At 45.4% G+C, this 16,867-nt stretch overlaps 1 protein-coding gene across 1 annotated transcript in view; it reads left to right on the top strand.

Moving 5' to 3' along the window:
• Positions 1-14,718, top strand: part of LOC103186702 (dipeptidyl peptidase 8) — an 18,240-nt gene extending 3,522 nt beyond the window's left edge. The window contains 17 exon segments of the mRNA XM_042344075.1: positions 867-1,040; positions 1,394-1,562; positions 1,989-2,099; positions 2,878-3,006; positions 6,765-6,826; positions 6,913-7,013; positions 7,209-7,386; positions 8,044-8,203; positions 8,467-8,546; positions 8,657-8,809; positions 9,151-9,286; positions 9,561-9,706; positions 10,060-10,206; positions 10,439-10,591; positions 11,009-11,151; positions 11,380-11,491; positions 11,959-14,718. Coding sequence (XP_042200009.1) covers positions 867-1,040; positions 1,394-1,562; positions 1,989-2,099; positions 2,878-3,006; positions 6,765-6,826; positions 6,913-7,013; positions 7,209-7,386; positions 8,044-8,203; positions 8,467-8,546; positions 8,657-8,809; positions 9,151-9,286; positions 9,561-9,706; positions 10,060-10,206; positions 10,439-10,591; positions 11,009-11,151; positions 11,380-11,491; positions 11,959-12,075 — 2,271 coding nt within the window. The 3' untranslated portion in view covers positions 12,076-14,718.
• Positions 14,719-16,867: the final 2,149 nt, after the last annotated feature.

Here is a 16,867-nt window from a genome sequence, read left to right as displayed (position 1 = left end):
TAACAGTATATTCTGTGAAACTCTTTCATGCATAACAAGGCGCTGTATCAAATGCAAGGATTATTATTGTTGTTGCTATGTATCCACAGCCTGGACTGTGAGCTTAAACACTCCGCGTGGAGCTTGAACGTTGCGTAGAGGATCAGCGCACTTCCCAAGTGGAATCGATATCGATTCTATTGCATCTATGTGTATGTACAGGGATGAGGGAATTTACCTTGAGTAAGAAAGTGACCATTAAAAGCGAAAGAGGAGGTGTAGTGGGTGATATGGTTTTGGTTCTGTTTGCTAGACAGAGAAGCAATAACAGTGGTAGTGGTTGTTGGTCCAGTGAAACCCAGAAGTCAGGTTAGGCAGTACAAGTTAGATGCTGGACTAATAGCCGGTTGTGTCTGTTGAGTTTACCGGAGCCACTCTCTGTGATTTGATGTTACCACTGTCGATTGAATATTGTTGTGTATGACTGGTTGGGTCCGAGGGTTTACTGGACGCCAGTCTCTGTTTAGTGTTGGTATTATGAGTCAGTTGTCTCTGAGGGGTATTTCCGGGGACTGATCTCTCCGGTGTATGTCAAGGTGTGATCCTGGGTCTACTGTTTAGTCGGGAGTACGAAACAGTGCCCGGATACGTGTTGTTGTCCCTCTATCGTCAGTACTACAGTTTGGTCTGGAGTACGGAACAGTGTCTGGATACGTGTTTGTTTCGTACATCTGTGTTGTATTATTGTGTTGTATGTCACCAAGTTAATTATAGGTAGTGAGCTTTACTTTTTTTTAAATAGAATAAACACGATACTCTTACCTAATTATTAACACAATTGAGCCGGGCTGGCACCTCGTTACTCTTTGCTGTCTCTCCTCTCCCAGGCCACTCCTGACTACGGGATTTACTGCCGCGAAGAGGAATTGCTGAGAGAAAGGAAGCGCATCGGAACCATTGGAATTGCCTCGTATGATTTCCACAAGGAAAGTGGAATGTTGCTGTTCCAGGCCAGTAACATCATCTATTACGTGAAGGACGGTGGTCAAAGCGGCTTCACTGTGAGTCTCTCCTATTTTATTCCCACTTACCAAAGGCTTGACCGTAACTTTTTTTTCTTTTAGATCCTTATCCATCCTTCCTCTTGGTCGCTCTCCAATGGGCACATTTTTTTTGCCTCCTCCTTGCTGGAAAAGGGCGCTTGTGTGTGCACATTGGGTGAGGAGGGATCTGGGTCTAGTTTTGCTGCTTCCCCACTCGCTAACACTCACCGTTGAGACACAGTGCCCAACCCCACCCCTTTCCACCGGGCGAGGACCGGCGATAAACTGTTAAATTGGTATCGGTTTCATTTGTGTTCTTTGTTGTTATTATTATTAACAATAATAATAGGTAATCGTTGTTTTAATTGCAGAAACAACCCCTAAACCCTTTGACGATCAAGACTGACTGTCCCAAAATCCGGATGGATCCCAAAATATGCCCAGCTGATCCGGATTGGGTTTCATTTATCCACTGCAATGACTTGTGGATTTGTAACATTGAAACGGGGGAAGAAAAGAGGCTCACCTTCGCACATAAAGGTAGTGATGAGTGTCTCAGACCGGCTACATTCGGATAGAGTCCAGACCAAGAAAGATAGATATGCTTCATAAGTAAGTAAATGAGGGGAATGGAATTAAAGAGTTGTCATAGACTTGATAATGAAGCTGGCTGTATAACCTATTCCGGTACCAAATACTGTCCAAAACATTAAAAAACAAATTCACCACTGTTTGTGGGACATTGCTGTGCCCAATTGGCTGCCGCGTTTCACCCACAAACGATACAGTCAATTCACTTGGTAGTATAATCCGTGAAGCGCTTTGAGGTGTCTTGAACGCGTGATAAGGCGCTATATCGAAGGCAAGGATTGTTGTTATTAATGAAAGGTGGTCAGATGAGCGAGAGAATGCACCCATCTTTCCAGTATTCTATGGGATGACAGTCTCCCTTGTCTTGCCGTCAAGATTTGCCGAATCTGGAGGACGATCCCAAATCCGCAGGCATCGCCACGTTCGTGCTCCAGGAAGAGTTTGACCGGTATACAGGCTACTGGTGGTGTCCTGTGGCCGAGCGCAGTAAGTGTCTCTCTTCTCGCAATGCTAACTGAAATGAGCTGGTGTCCATCACATTGCAAGCAGATGGGTTTGACTTATGAACCACTCGAGCAAGTTTACTTCACACAATATGTTCATAAATCTTACCCATCATGGTGCTAAAAAGGATTTCCCATCCTTCTGTTTCCGAGCACTCCGAGAAGCTATCCTGCGTAAAGGGTGCTATATAAATGCAAGTTGTTGCTGCTGTTCCTCATAACTAGGAACCCTGTAGTTTAGAGGTTAGAGCACGCGCCTCGCCAGCGAGAGGACCCGGATTCGATTCCCTTGCGAAGCGAAACGTTGGGCAAGTTTCCTTACTCCAACCGCCTCTGTTTACCCAGCAGTAACGTAGGAACCCGGTAGTAGGTCGATTTGCGGGTCGCTTTTCTGGGTGGTAATCATCCCTTCAAAAAAATAAATAAATATTGGTCACTTAATCCATGACTGTTTGTGGGACGTTGCTGTGCGCAATTGGCTGCCGCATTTCGCCCACAAAATATACAGTCAATTCACTTTTCAGTATATTTTGTGAAGCGCTTTGAGACGTTTCAAAGACTTGATAGGGAGTTATATTAAATGCAAGGATTATTATAAGACTATATGGACCCAGAAAAGGCCATTTGGACCCATTGAGCCCAGTCCTTTCCCAATAGACTCTCAAGCTCATGGAGTTTTCCCGAATCAGATGAACAGCCTCAGGTAAAGTAGGTAGAAGATTATGCTTAACGTATTGAAATAAATGTCATTTCTGTTTCAGCTCCAGATGGAGGGAAGGTTTTCAGGATCCTTTATGAAGAGAATGATGAATCAGAAGTTGAAATTATCCATGTAATGTCGCCCATGCTTGACACACGGAGGTCTGATTCGTACAGATACCCACGAACAGGTAGGCGAGGGGAATGGTTGTGTGGCGCTCACTTCAGTCAGTCCTCCTCTGCATTCTCTAATTGTCTTAATTTTGTACCTTAAATCACCTCGATTCCATTTCCCTGCGTGTCGAAAGGTGTGATTACGTGAAAGAGCAATGTTCAGGAATCTGGGTGTACAACACTTAATAATAATAATAATAATAATAACCCTTGCATTTGATACAGTACCTTATCACGTCTCAGAGACGTCTCAAAGAGCTTCACAGAATTTACTGTAACATGATTACCTGTACTTGGCGACGCAGCCTTTTTCCCCACAACCTACGTTTGTTTCGCGTCTTTCACGTCGGGAGGACATCCCAAGGCACTGGACAGTCAGGGATTTGGCCCCGCGCAGGGGGTTGGGATCGGGGGTGGTGGAGGGCAGGGGTAGGAGGGTGGCCGAATGCGTGGTCGAAGGCACTGACTCTTGGCAGCTACATACTGATTGCGCAGCCACATTGAACCAGCTGTGGCACGCACTGCTCTCAGCCCCGGCACACACTAACTCGGCAGCCGTCACTGAACCGGGCCTGACAGACACTTAATTGTCCAGCCAGACTGACCAGGCCTGGCACTCACTGACACAGTATCCACACTAACCCGGCCCTGGCAGAAACTGAACCCGTCCTGAAGGGCACTGACTCTCAGCATCTGACTCTTGGGAGCTACACTAAACTAGCACTTGCGTAACTCCATCCCGGAGACCTTTCCCACTGAGTAACTCCATCCCGGAGACCTTTCCCACTGCGCAACTCCATCCCGGAGACCCTTTCCACTGCGCAACTCCATCCTGGAGTGCCTTCCCACTGCGCAACTCCATCCCGGAGTGCCTTCCCACTGCGCAACTCCATCCCGGAGTGCCTTCCCACTGCGCAACTCCATCCCGGAGTGCCTTCCCACTGCGCAACTCCATCCCGGAGGCCCTTTCCACTGCGCAACTCCATCCTGGAGTGCCTTCCCACTGCAACTCCATCCCTGGTTGCCTTCCCACTGTGCAACTCTATCCCAGAGACCCTTTCCACTGCGCAATTCCGTCCCGGAGACCCTTTCCACTGCGCAACTCCATCCCGGGTGCCTTCCCACTGCGCAACTCCATCCCGGAGTGCCTTCCCACTGCGCAACTCCATCCCGGAGTGCCTTCCCACTGCGCAACTCCATCCCGGAGTGCCTTCCCACTGCGCAACTCCATCCCGGAGTGCCTTCCCACTGCGCAACTCCATCCGGAGGCCTTCCACTGCGCAACTCCATCCCGGAGTGCCTTCCCACTGCGCAACTCCATCCCGGAGTGCCTTCCCACTGCGCAACTCCATCCCGGAGTGCCTTCCCACTGCGCAACTCCATCCCGGAGTGCCTTCCCACTGCGCAACTCCATCCCGGATTGCCTCCCCACTATATATATCCTACCTGACTCTGTCCCTGGAGATTTTCGTCCCTTCTCTGATTTTCTCTTCTTTTCCAAAACAACAGCAGCAACAGCAACTTGCGTCGCTTTAGCGCCCAACATATAGGGCGGCGTGCCTGACACGTTACCCTGCTTTATTGCTCTTTTATCATTCACTCTCAAGTTGTAGCTTCTGCCGGTCTTCTCGTCTTCTCGGGAACGCGCGTCTGGTTATAGCTCTTTTGTACCTCTCCCCCCCCCCCCCCCCAGGTTATAGCTCTTTATTCCCTTCTCTTCTCATCTGCCTGTCTGGGTTACAGACACTCCCCGCAGTTGTAGCTCTTCTTCTCGTCTCCTCATCTCCTCTTCTTCTCGTCTCCTCTTCCCGTCTCCTCTTCCCGTCTCCTCTTCTCGTCTCCTCTTCCCGTCTCCTCTTCTCATCTCCTCTTCCCGTCTCCTCCTCTTCTCGTCTCCTCTTCCCGTCTCCTCTTCCCGTCTCCTCTTCCCGTCTCCTCTTCCCGTCTCCTCCTCTTCTCGTCCCCTCTTCTTCTCGTCTCCTCCTCTCGGGCGTCGCTCCGGGGGGGGGGTCTGACTTTCAGAGCCGACGGACCCACCTTTATGCACCTCGGCGTTGACCAGCCCTCAGCCGATTGGCGAGGATGGAAAAAACGCACACGACCCATTGGTCGGCGACTCCGCTCGCCGGCCGATTGGCGGTCCGGCGGGAGGCGTCCGATTGGACAGCGGCGCGACCTGTTTCCGATTGGCCCTCCGACTTTGAGCGGGAAAGTTGTGAGAAAGGCGTCAACGGGGCTTTTCTCCGCTCGGCCACTCTGAAGGGCGTCTGAAAGCCACTCGATTTCAATAGGAACGTAACAGCAACCCTCGCGTTTGATATCGCGCCCTCGAGACGCCTGAAAGCGCTTCACGCAATACTGTCCTGTCAAGCGATTTGGCACAAATTTTAATCACATTTTTAAGATTTCACCTCTCTTTTTTTTTATTATTATTCGACCGTACGTGGGGTTACCGTAAAGCTGCCATAGGTCCTACCTTTATAAGTCGTCTAATCGCTCCAGTGGCGCTTCCGTTTGTTTTCGAAAAACTTTTCAAAATATTTTCTTTTCATTTTTTTCGCCACATTTGGGGGCACCAATAAATAATTCCGTGTTGCCTCAGTACGCACCGACATTGCGGCAGCTGTCGTTTTGAGACGGGACCTGTTGCTGACTGCCCCACTGACTTCGAGCGGGAAAGTTGTCAGAAAGGCTTCCACCTGCGTTTCTCCTCACGGATGGGCTGAAGGCTAACCCTCGCCGAGTTCCGAGGCCTCTCGCAATGCTGTGCCACATTCTCCCTTGAGATAAATAATTCCACACATGATAGATTTTAAATACCCGATCGTATCTCCCACAAGGCTGCCTTTTTATACAAAAAGAGCCGATATTTTAACAACTTATATCAAACGGAGCAGAGCTCCCGTTTGTGTTTAATTTACAATATGTGAACATGGCTCCAAACTCATTATTTTATATTAAATAAGTGACACTATATATATTTTAATTGTTATATATATATAGAATGTACTTTACTGTATATTCTGTGAAGTGCTTTGAAACGTCTCAATGACGTGATAAGGCACTATATCAAATTCTAGAATTATTATTTTATATTAATTTAATAATCTTTGCATTTGATATAGCCCCTTAGCACGTCGTTCAGATAGCTCAAAGTGCTTCAAAGAATATAATGAAAAGTGCAGTGGCTGTATATTTGTGGGCGAAATGCGGCAGCCAATTGTGCACAACAGCGTCCCACAAACAGTCGTGTGTTGGGTGACCAAATTGTTATTTTTTTACATTTTATTTTTATTTTTTTATCATTAAGCTCCGAGTTTCACTGTGACTAATCTTAAGGGTGTCGTGGTTCTGTCAGTACTTCCCTTCAGTGGAATACGCCTTAGGAACAGTGAGCTCTGGAAAATGCAGTCAGACACCTGGCAACAAAAATATATTTGTTTGAAATCTTTAGGGTTTATTTTGAGTGAAGCTGTACGGTTAGGACAGAATTCTTCTCTCCCATCAGAGCAACAAGAAATGCGATGCATTATTATACTGCACAGAAAGAAAGTAGTGTTAACGTTGTTTTGACGCACCCCGATGTTCAGAAGTGTAGTGGTAACATCTTGAGATTATAAGCAGCGGGAAAGCTTGCGGGAAAGCAATATCAGTGGCAAGCTATACATTTTCCTCCTTTGACTGACTTGTGTGTAAGATGAAAAGGATGTACGTGAAGACGATATTGCACGTTGAAAGCTGAATTTATGTCTCAGTGTTTTTTTTGATATTGTAGGGACTCCAAATCCAAAGATAACTTTCAAGATGTCCGAAGTAACAATAAATGCTGACGGAAGGGTGAGCACCTAGTCATAGTCACCAAATTTCCAGCGCGAGGGGTTTCTCTTGACAATAACCGCGGCGCTGTTGTTTCTCCTCTCTAGATCGTGAGCGTCGTCGACAAGGAGCTGGTCCAACCCTTTGAGGACCTTTTTCAAGGGACGGAATACATTGCACGGGTCGGGTGGACTCGAGAAGGGAAATAGTGCGTATGCCACAAATATCGCTCACATCTTGTAGCCCGCAATTCCAGGCGCAAAGCTATGTCATTCATCCCCGAATCATTCACGAGCTGAAATTCTCATCAGCGTCCAGAGGAGCGGCATTGTACTATTGCGCTCTGCAAAAATGAACCGAGTGTTCATGTGTCTGAATCTATGAAATATTGATTTCCTCGCAGTGCCTGGGCCATCATGCTCGATCGACCCCAAACCAGACTCCAGATTGTCCTGATTTCCCCTGCTTTATTCATCCCCGTAGTGGATGATGCAACAGAGCAGCAGAAACTGGTGGAGTCTGTGCCTGACAGCGTGACACCATTGATTGTGCTTCAAGAAACAACAGACATTTGGATAAATGTACGTAGCGGCTATATTATGTCCACGCCTGTTAACCCAACCCGCCGAGCATTGTGATTGCAAGTTTTCACTCCAGTGTTATTTTTGCGTGGGATGTGGACACATGCTCCAGTAAATATTCACGTGGGAAAAAAAAACATCCCGGGTAACTACAGTCAGCCAAACACTGGACTTTGGACCAGAAGATTCTGGGTTTGATTCCTGGTGGATGCACTAGCCTTTCAGGAGATTGTAAAAATAAGTACGATATGCCACGTATCTTCTTGTGGGGGAGGTGATACACTGGAGGTGAACCGACTTCAGGGTGGTGAGGCATTTGTTTGAAGAAGCTTGTGTTTGTTGCCGCTGTGCTCGTTTGAGTGCTGGCGTTAAGGCAATTAGTAAGAACCAGGCAGGGAAATCTGGCGATGCTATTGTTGGCCTGACAAGTGCTGTCTCAGGTTGCCAGCAGTGGAGAGATGCTCAGTTGCCTTACTTTGACACACTCGTGTCATTGAGTTGCATCTCAGTCTATTTGGATCCTGCCAACGCTTTCAGTGCTGTGTCAGTAATTTAAGGTTCGTGCCTTTTAAGCGAGTCTCCTCCCGAGTACATCATTATGAAGCAAGGTGCGATCTGGTGACTAATTCTGAATTCACACTCCTCCTCTCCCTGCAGATACACGATATACTTCACATATTTCCTCAGACAAAAGAGGATGAGATCCAGTTCATTTTTGCCTCTGAATGTAAAACTGGCTTCCGACATCTTTACAGAATCACAGCTGCCTTGGAGGAGAGCAAGTACAAGCGATCGAGCGGCAGGACGCCCTCTCCAGGTAAAATCCCCGACTGAGCTCCAGCTAAAGAAAAGATACGACTTCTCTCAAATTCCATGTACCCATCCACCCACACACAAATGCACGTACAGGAGTTGTTCGACTCCTCCAGCTCCCCATGCCCTGTCTCCCATGTGACAAATGGCCTGTGTGCTCTTTACGCACTTGAGTGTTGTTGATACTTGACTATTTTCGGCTAAAGCGCTCCTTGTGTTTGCCTTCGCAGAGCGGAAGCTGATTTATTGACATGTCCTTTTTCCCAGATGATTTTAAGTGTCGAATTAAAGAAGAACTACCCCTGACCAGTGGCGAGTGGGAGGTGCTGGGGAGACATGGGTCTAATGTACGTATCGCACCACCCAGCAAAATTCTCTCTTAATTTTTCCTCGTTTCGGAAAAGGAGGCACTTTTGTTCTTTCACAAGCCACGCGCTTTGTTTGTTTGTCTTGACAGATTTGGGTCAATGAAGCTTCGCAACTTGTTTATTTTCAAGGCACAAAGGACACTCCTTTAGAGCACCATCTGTACGTGGTGAGCTGTCAAACCCCTGGCGAGGTTGTGCGATTGACACAGCTAGGCTACTCTCACACCTGTACTGTCAGCCAGGTAACAACTTTCTCTGTTGGCAAACCCGTGATTATTAACAATATAGGTGGGATGCATGGAATTCTCAGTTTGGTTTGGATACTCATAAGCATGGTGCCTAGCTGACCAAAATAAAATGCAGCTACAAGATTCGACAACATATTTACTGTAAACGAGAATAATTCTACCATTGAGACAGCGCAGCAGGATATCGAAACGTCCCGCTTCACAGATACGGTCACGCCGATTTCCACCCTGTCCAGTTAGTTGATGCGCCTTGGGACATCCTCCCAACGTGGAATTTTGTATTGTGTCGACGGTGCATGCAGCGGAGTGACAATGGACGTCTCTATTATTTGCAGAATTTTGACATGTTCGTAAGCAAGTTCAGCAGCCAGGAGGAACCACACAGCGTCCATGTTTTCCGGCTCACGGGACCAGAGGAAAACCCTCTCCACAAGCAGAGGGAATTTTGGGCCACAATGTTGGAATCACCAGGTACAGTCATTCTGCAGTCGATGGTCAGCGCTAAGCATTTTGTTCTCTGAATCCACACGAGGTAACACAGTGATATAGTTGTGCGAAAAGAACACGGGGGCAGAAGTTAGCGTGTGAAATTCTGACACGGAGGGAAATGGGGGCAAGCGTTGCCACAGTGAAATGCACATACTCTCTGTTACCTGCCTCTCTCTGACCTCCAACCCTAATAAAACATGTGGCCCAAAGCCTCGCCCATGAACCTCTTCCCTTTCTCCTCTGCTTGTTATTACAGGTTGCCCTCCGGATTACATTCCTCCAGTAATGTTCAGCTTTGACAGCACGTCAGGGTACACGTTACATGGGATGATGTTCAAGCCTCATGACCTGCAGCCGGGCAAGAAATATGCCACTCTCCTCTACACGTACGGTGGGCCCCAGGTAGGTTTGTGCTCTGGGACGCTATCCTGCGTGAGGAGTGCTATATGAACACAACTTGTTGTTAGTTAGTTGTCACTTGTGCCTCCTTTCCTCCCGCCTTTACCTTTGTGAAACAGTTTTCCTCACTCGTTCTTTTTGATTTCTCAACCGTACCCACCTCCCACTGTCAGGGAAGGCAGTGGGGCAGCCATTGTTAGTTCCACGCGTAGTGTGAGATTGGATGTGCGAACATCAAGCTCGATGCTATTGTTGCGATCGGGTGTTGGCATCACTGAGTTAGTTAGTCCCTCTGTTTGTAGGTTTCAATCTGTTGCTGATTGAAACTCTAACTGTACCTCATTCTCCACCCACAGGTGCAGTTGGTGAACAATCGCTTTAAAGGAGTCAAGTACCTGCGTCTGAACACACTGGCGGAGCTTGGCTATGTGGTCGTTGTCATCGACTCCAGGGGCTCCTGTCACAGAGGCCTTAAGTTTGAAGGTGCCTTGAAGTGCAGCATGGTAGGTGGGAGCAACACGGTGTCAGATCTATTGGTAACCGAGTGGGTTTGGGGGGTTGAGGTGGAGAGGGAGGGGTGAGGGATTGGCAAGGTAGGCGTCAGGGTGGAGGAGGTGGGGGTTCACCCACAGTCCGATAAATAATATGTAGATGTGCAGTTTAACTCTGTCTTTCTTTTACTGGGGAGTATGTGGAGTTGGAAGTAAAGTTTGTGATTGTGACTTTCCTTGGCAGGGTCAGGTAGAGGTGGAAGATCAGGCGGAGGGACTGCAGTATCTGGCAGCAAAGTACAGGTTCATCGACAAGGATCGCATTGCAATTCACGGCTGGTCGTATGGAGGCTACCTGTCCCTCATGGCACTGGTGCGCAGACCAGAAATATTTAAGGTGCGTGTGTTCACTTGTTCCGATTCACGCGATATCTATCCTAGCATTCATTCACCAGTAACAACAACAACTTGCGCTATTGCAGCACCTTACAGAGATGGTACCAGATACCAACAGGGACAGCGGAGGGGTGTGGGAGAGAATGAAATGACCACAGGCAGCTTTTCAGGTAGGTTTTCAGGAGGCTGTTGGTGGATAGATTACTGGAGGGTGGGGTTATAGTGGTCGAAGATGGTCAGGAAGGTGTACTTTGTGCGTTTCGCCCACAAAATACCCAGTCAATTCACTTTACAATGTATTCTGCTTATCCCTTTTTTGAGAAGTCTCAACGACATGATAAAGTGCTACATTATTATATTATATTTATTATTAGTATAATTATTAAATGCCCTTGAACTGGAACTTGTTCCATTGCAGGTTGCAATAGCTGGAGCCCCAGTCACACTGTGGATGTTTTATGATACTGGTTACACAGAACGCTACATGGGCCTGCCAGACCAAAACGAACACGATTATGATCTTGGATCAGTAGCAATGCAAGTTGATCACTTGCCTCTCGAGTAAGTAATCACCAGTTGTTGGTCTCTGTTGTGTCTGACAGTTCTCAGCCAGGTGCGACTTGTATCCTGTTTAGTGCATTATTTGCTACAGGCTCTGGTGACTGTTATCGACCCTAAGATCTGTGGAACTCGCGACCGTTTTGCTGCACTCTCCACTTTGCGCCGAACAGGTATTAAGGAGCAAACTGTGCCAAGGCATAACAACCAAAATTGTTCTCTCACCTACAGACCAAATCGACTACTGCTCCTACATGGATTCCTGGATGAAAACGTTCACTTTGCTCATACCACTCTATTTCTCAGCTTCCTCGTCCGAGCGGGCAAACCCTACGACTTGCAGGTAATGTATTGGCCTGTGTGTATCACCCAGGAAGCTGTTTGCCAGGGTGTGAAATGGGAGTTCTCCCTTCCCTTTCTGTCTATATTTGGGAGGAGGAGAGAATAGTGCAGCCCAGACTGGTCTCTGTGGACACTAGACCGATGTACCTCTCAATGGAATTAGTTTGCCAGCCCCAGTTATTTTGGCCATGATCACAAAGGCTGGCTGATTGGCATTGTGACTTTGGGTCAGATGCCATGCATACTGCTCCACAGATCATTGTCTCAGAAAAGTTCAACCTCTTCAGACTGTTGATCATTTGGTATGGAGTTTTTGTGGCGGATGGAGCTGAGAGCCTGTTATTATAGTAATAATCCTTGTATTTGATATTTCAAATACAAATTATAATATATTCCAGTGGAGTTATAAACGTTAGCAGATACGCGTGTCCCTTTCCCATTTTTATCACCGTTTTCCTCCCCTTTCAGATGTACCCTCAGGAGCGGCACAGCATTCGTGTCCCAGAGTCTGCGGAACATTATGAACTGTACCTGCTCCACTACCTTCAGGAGAACTTGGCTTCCCGGCTCGCTGCTATGAAATAGAAGACGCTGTGTGATTTTTTTCTCTACATTTCCCATCTCAGCCAGTAACTCAACAGGATAAGAAGCAGGAGAGTGACAGCAACCCATTTCTCACAGATAGCCGTACTTTCTCCTACTGTCATGAATAGCAACATTCCTCCACCACTTCATCGTAGCATCGCTATATCTCACAAATTGTGACATCCCGCTCCCCACTCCCCTCCTCAAAAAGTGGTGTCCCTCCATCTTGCTAATAGTGCCTGACGATGACTTTTGCCAAGAATCTAAATGGATCCAATCCATATTCAATCTATGGTCGCACAATCCTCTGCATTCAACAAGAGTGTCGGCATTAAGGCAGAGCGTTTTTGAAGAAAGCACATGAGTGGATTTGTGTGTGTGTGTGTGTGTCAGCCCAACCCTAATCTTTACTAAGTAACAGATAATTAAAATTCCCAGGTTGCCCAATTCTTTTATTCCCTCTTGAGTGACTCCATATGGGATCCTCAGAGAGGGTGTCATTTGATCATCTGCTTTCAGTGCTCAGTCCTACTGCTATCTATTTCTGTCACAATAACAGCTCACTCTCTCTCTCTCTCTTTCCGACCCTGTTCTTCATCTCCTAAATTGACGCAAGCACAACCTACCCATGAATATTCCGTGGATTCCTCAACCAAGGTGAAGTGCAGATGTTTCTATAAACTTCTGAGCATTTAAAATGGTTGTTGAATTGACGTCACACAAAACATCTTTTGTAGACTATTTACTCTCTTCATGAACTAGAAGTGAAAGCCTTTCTTTTGATTAATGACTGATCTTCTCAGCTTCCAAAGTGCCAAACACTTTTTCTTTACAACTGGTATTTGCAGTGGAAGGTTTAAAGAAACCTAGCGGATGTTTAAAGAAACGTCTTTGCTGACTTAGGTTCTGATGCAGCACTCCGCTGTGACAATAACAGTCATGGCAGATACTGGGGATTGTTACTTTAATGTGGGAGGATGTTCACGGAGATGCTGCTTGGGAACAGTGATTTCTTCAACGTCACTGTCAAAACGCTCTTCATACTATTATCTGAGCATTAATAATGAGATGGGCCTGCCAGTGTAGTTCTCCTTCACTGTGATTCTGTCCGATGCACTGCATTTATCATCATCTCCATCTTTCCTTCTGTATCATTAGCCAGGGAGATGGATCAAGGGCAGGTTAGATGAGCCGGAAGTGAATGAGTAAGGTTGTAGAACTAGATCTCAGTTCAAAGGAAGTGTATTTGATCACACAACTCTTTAAAGATAGGAACATAGGTGACAAATCAGTAGACCACGCTGCCTTTTTAATATTATCATGGCATTCTAGGGAAGGCATTTTGTAGCAAGTCCAATAATAACTGAAATTGTGGTTTGTGTTTTTAAGTATCCACTTGATGATAGGTTTGGTTGCATCCTCACTGGTTCATTAAAAAGGAGCAGCTTTCTGCACTTAAAAGCCAAGGGGACATTGCATCCTGGTGGACAGATCTGTTTCTCCTGCTCTTCAGTGAGTCAAGAGGAGCCGTACTGCCAAGTACCATAAATGTCTGATCAGTTGTAGGTCTTTATACAAGAACCATGCAGTTCAACCTCTTTAGTGAGGCTTGAAAAGACTCATGTTTCTGCGGCGCTCTGACCACGTTGATGGATTTATGATAGCTTCAATTAGCTTGCGTGTTACATGAAAGAATTTGTTGGAAAATGTACTGAATGTAAATAATACTAAATCAACACCTTGGTTACTGTCGTGCTTTCAGTCACTTGTAATACATGTAATATGAAGGATGATTTTTTTGGTGGGGGCGGGGGGGGGAGAGGGGTCAAGTAGCACTGTCCGAGTGATAAGATCAGCAACTGATGGTGTGATGGTACATTTGCCCCAGAGATTTGAATTAATGCTCAGTAAGAGGGACCTTGCATGTGCAGAGAAAGCAAGGATCAATCTATAATCCTATGAAAACTCTGTGAGATTATCCGAGAGACACCGAGTGTCCAGCAGACACAGGCAAGCATCATTGCATACTGCATCCAGTTCGCCTACCTCCTCAGTGAGACATTGCTAGATGGGCACAGACTTCAGTTTGGACAGCAAGACCAGTATTCTCAAAATGAAGCTCTTTTGTATTTTTGGTGCAGTTCTATCAGTTAACACTTCCTGGCTGTGTTTGTGGGACATCGCTGTGCTGTGCCTACAAAGAAAAGTCACCACACTTCAATGGAAATCCTGTGAAGCGCTTTGAGATGTTTCAACGACGAAAGGCGCTAAATCAAGTTTAAGGATTCTTAATTTTATAAACAGGAACACATGAAATTCACAACAGGACAGACAGTAAGAACCTGAAAGAAAAAAAATGTGTAGTGATGCTTGCAGCTTCCATCAGAAGTCATGTATATTGAGTTCTGATGTTGAGTTTAAATCCAAAGCATTAAATGTTTTTTTTCCACTTTCAGATCTTTATTGATTTGAACTGTAGATTTTCAGCAGTTGCAATTATTTTTGTTTCTTTTTATTTCAATAAATATTGGCTGATGTTGTCTGAGATACATAAGTTCAGGTATCTCTGGCAAAGCACACACTATTGAAGGAACGTTTGTACCATTCTCACAATTCTTAAAATAAACAACGATTTAAACTGCTTTTTTTTCCCATTTTCTTTTTGGTGGGTTAATGCTGTTCGAAGCTCTAAGGGTTAATCTTTGTCAAAACCTGTTGAAATTAACCAAACCAAAATGACCTGCCAGCGGAATACCATTTAGATAAGGACATCAGTCTGGAATCCTTCAATGCAAGAGGAAAGTGATGAAGTGAACAGCTTCATGAGGTTAGTGTTGGCCCTGGTAATGACCCCTTTCTAGTCCAGTTTCATGCTGAACCCACCACTTGACACTATCTGTTCAAGTTAACCAAACAGTTTAGATCCTTCCCGAAAGAAACAATTTGAAAAGGATTATAAACCCACCTAAGACCAGTCTCAGCAGCTTCCAATGTTAGTGATAGCTTGGGAAATATGTCATTGACCGTAAAATGTTTGATCCTTTGGCTCTCATTGCCCTATTTCGCCCACAAAATACAGTCAATTCACTTTACAGTATATTCTGAAGCGCTTTGAGATGCTGCAACGATATGAAAAGGCGCTATATCAAATGTAAGGATTATTATGAATATATAAAGGGAACGTTCTGTATTGATGACACTGCAGTGTGATTGGCAAACCACACACTGGATAATGATACCAATTAGTGTTACTGGAGAATTTCAGTGTGACTTATCAATGGCTGCAAAGGGTGTTGTTTCATCCCAATCACTAGCTACAGATCCACAGCTCAAGATTCTATATTATTTCTCAATATTTTACCCAATTTGCTGTTCATCTACTCAGTTACTACGTGACTACCGGTCACTCTCAATGTTGCTAATATCCTCAAGCAATTTTCGATCATCCTCAAACTCAGTGCAAAGTACCTTTGGCGAGGTTAATGGATTTAATGAACAGCTGGAACCCTCAGTATTAATTCCAGGCAGACTTCACTGGTCACAGCTGCTCAACTCAAGTGATTGTAATTGATAACTCCTCTGTTTTCTATTAACCAACAAATTAATGATCCAGATCCCACAAGTTCTGGCTAAACCAACAAGTCGCTGATACATTACGGAAAAAAATGGGATCAACATGCAGCCAGCCCTCTCCCAAAAAAGCATAGTCTTTAAACAAGTGCGATGTTACATCTTGATGGCAATGGTTTTCAATGCAATTGATTCGAAAACAAGCTTTAGGGGCAATACAACTCACCATTGATAAACTGCTTATATATCAAGAGCTGATTTATTGTTCAATTAAGCGTGTTGCATTATATGGTTTCGGGGAACATTGGTTGTGATCTATTCCTTATTTGTCACATTTACAGCCGTCCATTAGTACCTTTTAAGGCCATTCTTCAGCGAGGGAAAATGAACGTGATTTTGAACACCTTTTAACATCAAACCACTGAAGCACGGTAATTACACAGCCTTTAATAATGCTAAGTGTATCACAAAATGTTTGTCAGCTGCATCTGCTATCGTTGGACATTGAACCATTGGTCTACTTCTAAATCTAAATAGAGAATTAATCCAAGGGTGCAGCTTGCTGCTACAAGATGATAAATGAATGTTAATGCAGCCAAGCTTTTAACTGTAAAGGCTTAATAAGGAAATAAAGTGACGGGGTTAGCAGAGTAGCTATTCTTTCAACAATTTATGTTCCCATTGCAGGGGAAAATTGTTGAGGGCTGAGCTTACAAGAAATCTAATAATAATCCTTGCATTTGATATGGCGCCTTATCGTGTCGTCGAGACATCTCAAAGCACTTCACAGGCTATACTGTTAAGTGGAGTGACTGTGTATTTTGTGGGCGAAGTGAAATGGTGGAGGAGGCTAGGATGGTCAACTCAAGTAAAAGCAAATGGCTTGATTCTGCAATCGGAAGACATACAGAGAGTATTCTGGGAGATTGAGATGAAAAGGGCAGAAGTTTTTTCTCCTTAAATAATAATGATAATAATAATCCTTGCATTTGATATAGCGCTTTTCACGTCTTCTAGACATCTCAAGGCGCTTCACAGAATATGCTGTAAAGTGGATTGACTGTATATTCGTGGGCGAAATGCGGCAGCCGATTGCGCACAGCAGCGTCCCTTATCCACGCCTACCTTGCGAAAAAAAATCTAAACTTTATCAAGCTTGAAGAATAAAGGTTTTCTCTGATATGTGTTATGTACCTAAGTACCGTGACAGTGTCATGTAACT

This window comes from Callorhinchus milii, unplaced genomic scaffold, assembly GCF_018977255.1.
Source record: "Callorhinchus milii isolate IMCB2004 unplaced genomic scaffold, IMCB_Cmil_1.0 Scaffold26, whole genome shotgun sequence".
Taxonomy (NCBI): Eukaryota; Metazoa; Chordata; class Chondrichthyes; order Chimaeriformes; family Callorhinchidae; genus Callorhinchus; species Callorhinchus milii.
This window is presented reverse-complemented; position numbering and strand designations above follow the sequence as displayed.